This window comes from Plasmopara halstedii (genome assembly GCF_900000015.1).
Source record: "Plasmopara halstedii genome assembly, contig: Scaffold_614, whole genome shotgun sequence".
NCBI classification, from domain to species: domain Eukaryota; phylum Oomycota; class Peronosporomycetes; order Peronosporales; family Peronosporaceae; genus Plasmopara; species Plasmopara halstedii.
In genome coordinates, this window is record NW_020187532.1 from 1044984 (window position 1) to 1051468 (window position 6485).

The following is a 6485-nucleotide window of genomic DNA, read 5'->3' on the forward strand; positions in this document are numbered from 1 at the left end:
CTGCTCCATATACCGTCACCGCGGCAGTTGGCAGACTTTCGGACAAAGCCTTTGCCTACTACACAATTTGCATTGCTTCGTCAATTGAGTGGATTTGGTGAACCGGAAACAAGTTGAGAGCTGAAACGAGCATCAACTTGAGGGGGAGTGTCAAGACTGTATCGCGTCGCAGATTGTGTATAACACACAAAGGCAACTTGTGCAAGTACGTGTTGCAGTATCGAATGTTCACGAACAAATGATCATTTTTGTCAGGGTTCTAGATGCCAGAAGTTCGAAGCAGACAACTAAGTAGCGTACGATGTTGTAGCTCACTTTCCAATTTACCATCGCGAGAACAAGTTGAAATTGAGATCGACGTACATTGTTCAAGTTATGATCTCGCAAAGATCGCGCCTTCTTATTTTCTAGGTTCACGTTCTAATTACATCGTTTAGTATTTTCGAATTCGAGATAGGCTACATGAACCGACTATGATGATCACAATGAATTTTGTTAGAAACAAGATTATGAGTTGCTCGTCTTTTGTACAAAGATTGATGGACGCAGCCTTCTTGTAAATTGCAAAAAGGTATTTCAGCAGCATCTTTCTATCGAATCATGTTGCACGTGCAAAGCGCAATTGTAAATCGCTCAATAAAGTTAATTATAGAGCGAGCAACGCAAGCCGATCAACTTCTCCGACATTGATATAAATTTTGATGGAATGATTGCAAAGCGAGTGCTTTATATTTATGTCACGTGACGTGTTATTCAAATTAATAATGCATAGGTGCTTTTAAACAGCTCATTTTGATTATATGTAGCTCTTGCTGAATAAAAAATACTTAATGTTTAAGCTCTCGGCTCCACCCAACGGTGGTCGACCTTTGTGCATTTGCAAATGCAGACACTTTAAGTGGAAATTTATGTGCGCAAATTAGCAAGCGCAAGGCAACCCGTTGCACTTAGTAACATTCGTAGTCAATTCTTCAAACGAGTCATGAAACGACTGAGGACGGACCATGTGATGTCCCTGTCTTAGGAGCAATAAGATGTGAACATGAGTTTATTGTTGGTTCCGATGGGATCAGGCAACTGACAACTACAGGGTCAGCTGCGGTAGTGATCCATCTGGAGGTGTCCACTATCAAAGTGCGTTGGTTTGACACCTCCAGGACCGCCTAAATCGAGCGCTCGGCGAAATAGCAAAATGCATCTGCTTATGCTTAGCCTCCTGGAGTTAAAAGATCAAATGAAAATGATATAATAAACCTTGTTTGATCGATGGTCAAATGTCGCTCAATCATCATTTGATCATTCGAAATGCCCTCATTTTACTTAGAAAATAATCAAATGGCTTTTTAAATCATCTCCCTGTGCCGGTTTAAGCTGGGCTCTTTATAGACAGAGATACATTATATTTATCTTATGTTGTTTACGCAGGAGAAAAGGTGACTTTATCCAGCGATGGAGCTACCAATATCGCCAACATTCGTCCTGTTTATCACGAAAATGCCTTTAAATCCTGCCGTGCAGCAGACAGCCGACGTGAATCACCAGTCTCTTCTTCCCATCACTGTAGTATACCGATACTTCAGTGCCCTCGACTATATACAATTGCGCTTAAGGGGGATGTATTTTGTACAATTGTGCAGTATTACTTTAGTACAATTGAATCAAAATTGCAGCGTGTTAGTACGCATGATAGCCGTACACACCTCATTAAATTAAGCTTGACGACACAATTTATCGTGCCGAACCGATCTGCAACCTTTCGGTAGCTCTCGTAGTACGGACATCTGATCAACTTGTTCGGTTATCCGCCCATGACCCGTTACACAAAAAAGGGGGCTTCTAGTTGCATATCAAACATACCGACGAGCGACATTCTGGATCCCATAAGCTTCCGATACTGTGGAGTCCCTCCAAATTGATAGACTGATCATACGTTTTTTAAACAGGTCGATCAGCTTTCTAATGCATTTTAAGAGCTGTCCAATCGGATTGGTTAACTCAAGGCACATAAGCGGTTCAAGCCCGGATGTCTACTGTAGAGGAAGAAAATAATTAGCAACAGAAACTGGTTTGACATTTTTTTGTATTCAACAGAGGACCTTGTGTATGATTGGTCCTGAGAGCGGGGTCGTAGTATGACATCAGTAAGCCCAATTGAATGAAGAATGTGATTGCATTCCCCTAATGAAGTGGAGAGTACAACTCGCTCCTTCACTGGCTACGACCGTGAAGAATTCATATCAACAAGAGGAATTATGGCTCCAAGATTGCTTTCACTAGAACGAACAGCGCTCGATAGTTTTTTGTTGTTTGCCACAACTACATGAGTAATTTGTCTGTGTTTAGCATATTCATGTAGCTTCGGTATATTCAAGGTTGCAGTTGAAGCGCTGCAGCTGGCCTATGACGCTCAAGTTCTTCGGTATCAAATCTCTAATTTTGCTTAAAACGTGTAGTCGGGTGATTTTGCAAGTCAATCCGTATCGACATCTTATCCTGATAAGCATCATTTCGACTAGTAGAGAGGTCCAGGAAGCACGAAAATCCTGATGCGACTTCAATGGTTGCTTTAGTACCATCACCACACGATAAATGTACTCCAACTGACTTATGTGTGGTAATGGACAGCTTTAATTTGGTGCTAGGCATCGCGAATAAACCTCGAATCTGTTTTGCTTCAAATAGAGGACCTTGAATGAAGGCAATTGCCACCAGAAGTTTATTAAGCGAGAACTCTGTCGAGGAACAGCCGGACCGATTCCGGCGATGCTGTCAGCAGCGAGGTGAACTATGTTGTCTAGACAGTCCACAATGAACTTAATGCTGGAATAACCCAAATCGTCTATCAAAAATCCAGCACTAATGCATATCAATGGACTGACCACACTATGGCAAAACTGGCAGACTTGTCAAAGGCGCTGAATTTTTCGGTAAGGGTTTGGCCCGTTGTCTCGTTGTGCGATGTGCAAACCTTATGCTCATGTATGGGTAACCTTAAGCGCTCACTTGATCGTATGTTTTTAATTCAAAAGGTGGCACCCCAAGGGCAATCATGTGACTTGAAAGGTTTTCTAACCATTACGTCCTAAGCAGGAATGGTTACCATTCGTGAAGGGTCGAGCGGATCGATAGCATGTTTTGAAAGAATGGGGGACAGGTGTAAAGGAGCTTGCAAACGTTTTTATAAGGCGACATCCAAATTCAAAAACGCGTGACGCCATTCCTTATACAGTGAACCATTGTTATATCTGACTTTAACAAAGCCTCTTGCGTTATCCTCTTCTGACGTTTCAGTCTATTTGACGTTCTACATGTTGCCACAGTCTGTGCTTTACATCAAGCTGATGCCAACACGCATGAACATGTTGTTGCATTAGCGCCTTGTTCCGCTAAACGTTGCACCATAACGTCATTGTCAATGAGATACAACAGCTCGTTAGAAGCCATTTAGAGTTGAAGCAGATCATGCAGCAATACGCTAAGCGCCATCATCGCCACTATTGACAGCGTTTGACGATGAAGCTATTCTTTTAGCCGGGAAAACTCGAAGGAGAACGCAAGCTTAATGATGTCGGATGCAGTTTAGAATCGCCTAAATTGCCATTTGTCAGAAATCACAAGGGTGGCATCGCGAAGCGATAATGCTATTCTTTCGTCGCCCGCTTCTGTCGCATCCCAGCAATACCTGACATCCTATATGAGGTGATTGATGAAGAACTGTGCCACGTTAACCAGATCGTCCATACTTATGCAGGTAGCGGAAAGAGGGTATTACAAGTCCACTCACTTTATTTCTCTGGGATTGTGCCATCAGCTGGGCTACAATGACACTGAGCTCTGCGCGAACTGCTCATCTAACATAATTTTCATAAAGCTACACGGTAGCTTTCCCTGCCACGAAGCGCTGAAAAGATGATCTTAACGCAATCACCCGTTTTTGCCCATTGCATCTGCATGGCACAATGCGCAGCCTACGATAAAGATTGATGCTTCCAGACGACTCGCCTCTTCTGTCGCACCAACCACCGTTTGACATCCTTTTTGAAGATTAGAGAGGGGCCAGGACATATCAGAAATACTTGCACTGTACTTATGCAAGTAATTGACCAGGCCAGAAAAAGTTCTAAAATTATTTCAAAGGCCCTGGCCAATCGACAAGGCACTTCATATTTGCTGGGTATGCCCGCACCCCCTATTTCCCAATAGAGAATCCAGAAATTTAGTCGGTGCCGAAGGCTCATTATTTACATTGACGAAGAGCATAAATTGATCGCAAACACCCGATCTTTCCAGCAGGTGATATTATACATCAATCCGATAAAAGTATTCATCTCATAACCCGCTTCGTGCTTTGCAAGTAAGAAAGCACCCATGACATCTCACAGTTTCCTTGGTATAAGCCATTGCCGTGTGACGCAACATGTGAATGTGGACAGACACACTCTTGAATCAGAGAGCTCAATCATGGTGAGTTATCGTCACCATGTGGTGGTATTACTTCGACAAATGATAGGAGAAAATCACAGGATCTTTGAGGGCAGTTGTCACACCCCTTGCACCCAGGGCCCTGCGAGTATCATCAGAACAGATCCATCTATGACGAATGAACAGTCCAGCTTTTCCTCTGATATCAACCGCTTAAAAATCAGTGGCTTCGCCATTTCGCCATCACTTGCACATACCTACTAGTAACTTATCATCCTGCTGACGAAGAACATCTGCTTGGCAGAGTGTGGAAAGGCTTACAGCTCCCCGGACGCTCCGTTCAGTTGCTAACTTTTTTCTCGATATTAAGTAGTGGAGCTACACTGCTTATCACGATTACGGTGTGCTGAACCAACGCTATCGTCACATCCAGACAAGGATGAATCATCTAGCCTAACTTTGTGCCCTGCTCAAATTTTGCGACATACGTTCGCACTGCTTCTCCATCGAGAATGCAACACCTAGTCGCTTCCACTCTCCAGCAGCCCTGACACAGCAGACACAAGCTTACGGCTGTGTTTTATCGTTTCACCAAAAATTTACTCTTGGAACCGAGACATACAATCGCCGTTTCTTGTTCGAATCCGGGACTGCGGCACACTGCTGCCTCTACCTCCATCACTTTGTAAGCGGCAATGAACATTGATATTACTATCAAATTTGAATACCCTATCTCCTTCATCAAAGTTATTGATACATCGTGCCCACGCCAAAACCATTTCCGCTCTGCCAGAGATATATTGATGACTTGCTCAATCTCAATCTAAAGAGAAAATGGCACTTAGCGTTTTCAACTTCCGGTCTATCCAATACTCCAGTCATTTAAACTGCGTCATAACGACGATATAATCGTAACTTGAATTTAGGTCTAGAACAAGATAATGTCGACTCTATGTTTGTTTAATTTACTTGAGGGCTCAAAGTAATATTTTACACCTGAACGACCCCGTTGCAAGATGCACGGTATCTCGTATTTTGAAGACCCACTAATTGCCAATTTTTTCTCGACAGCCGCGCATCGTTTTTATTTACACAACACTTCTGGATCGGTACGCCCCTGGGCGGTGATTCCTACTTATACAAGAGACTAGCATTTATCGCGACACCCGTGAAATACAATAGACCTCAGTTCTTTTCAGGTGGACCGTTTACGCCTAAATGGGTTTAGAATCTGCACGTAAAGATAGTCGGATTTTCTTGTGGTAAAGTGCGGCCCTTCAAACAACAATAATAAGGATTATATCTATTTTTTAGCATGGCTGAGGTCGATTGCCTGTGCCTTGCTCATAATGCTTTCACCTTCAGTACCCCATCAACCCCACACGACTCGGAATTTATTTCTTGTATCTCACAACATGGAAATATAATTTTATGAGTGCCGAAGATATATTAGTGAGCGTTTGCGAAAAGAATATATAGCATATACACTATATATAGCACAAACACTCGAGCATTACTCGCAAGGGTTTTATGAGGGTTTCCACATCCAGCTATATATGCTCAACGTTTACCTCGGATTGCTAACTTAGTGAAGAGGATATTACTGACATCCATGTGTAGTTGCTGACGGATTTTTACGAATAGAAGACCTTCTAATATTACAAGCCCCCATCAAATTTTCGACAATGTTCTAAGAATAAAAGACCGTTTCGATTAAAAGACTTTCTCAAATAAAAGGCCGCTGTAAACACCTTAGCACTGGGCCGATATTTTGAAATCGACCATGCGTCAAGCAATTGAGCTCGGAAAGAAGCAGGAGGCGATCAAGTGATTTCGGCGAGCAAGGTGGTGGCGTGCCGAGTCGCGCGGTGCCTCACTTTCGCAAGACGGGTGGAGTGTTGATGCTGCCACATTTCGAAAGTGGTGGCTCAACAGAGACGAGATTTTGAGTGCTCAATATCGACCGCCGACTTCGCAAAGAGAAGGTCACACGAGAATGGATTGTGTTGGCTGCACGTGAGCTTTACGGATCGCTGGATGAAGATGGATCTGCTTTTGTGGCG

At 43.2% G+C, this 6485-nt stretch overlaps 1 protein-coding gene across 1 annotated transcript; it reads left to right on the plus strand.

Annotated features, from left to right (window-relative positions):
• Positions 1-2885: 2885 nt before the first annotated feature.
• Positions 2886-3448, plus strand: PHALS_12239 (uncharacterized protein; the record flags this gene model as incomplete). Its single annotated transcript, XM_024727750.1, has 2 exons — positions 2886-3009; positions 3321-3448. 2 exons carry the CDS (start codon positions 2886-2888, stop codon positions 3446-3448), a joined length of 252 nt encoding a protein of 83 aa, XP_024578296.1.
• Between the last annotated feature and the right edge of the window lie 3037 nt (positions 3449-6485).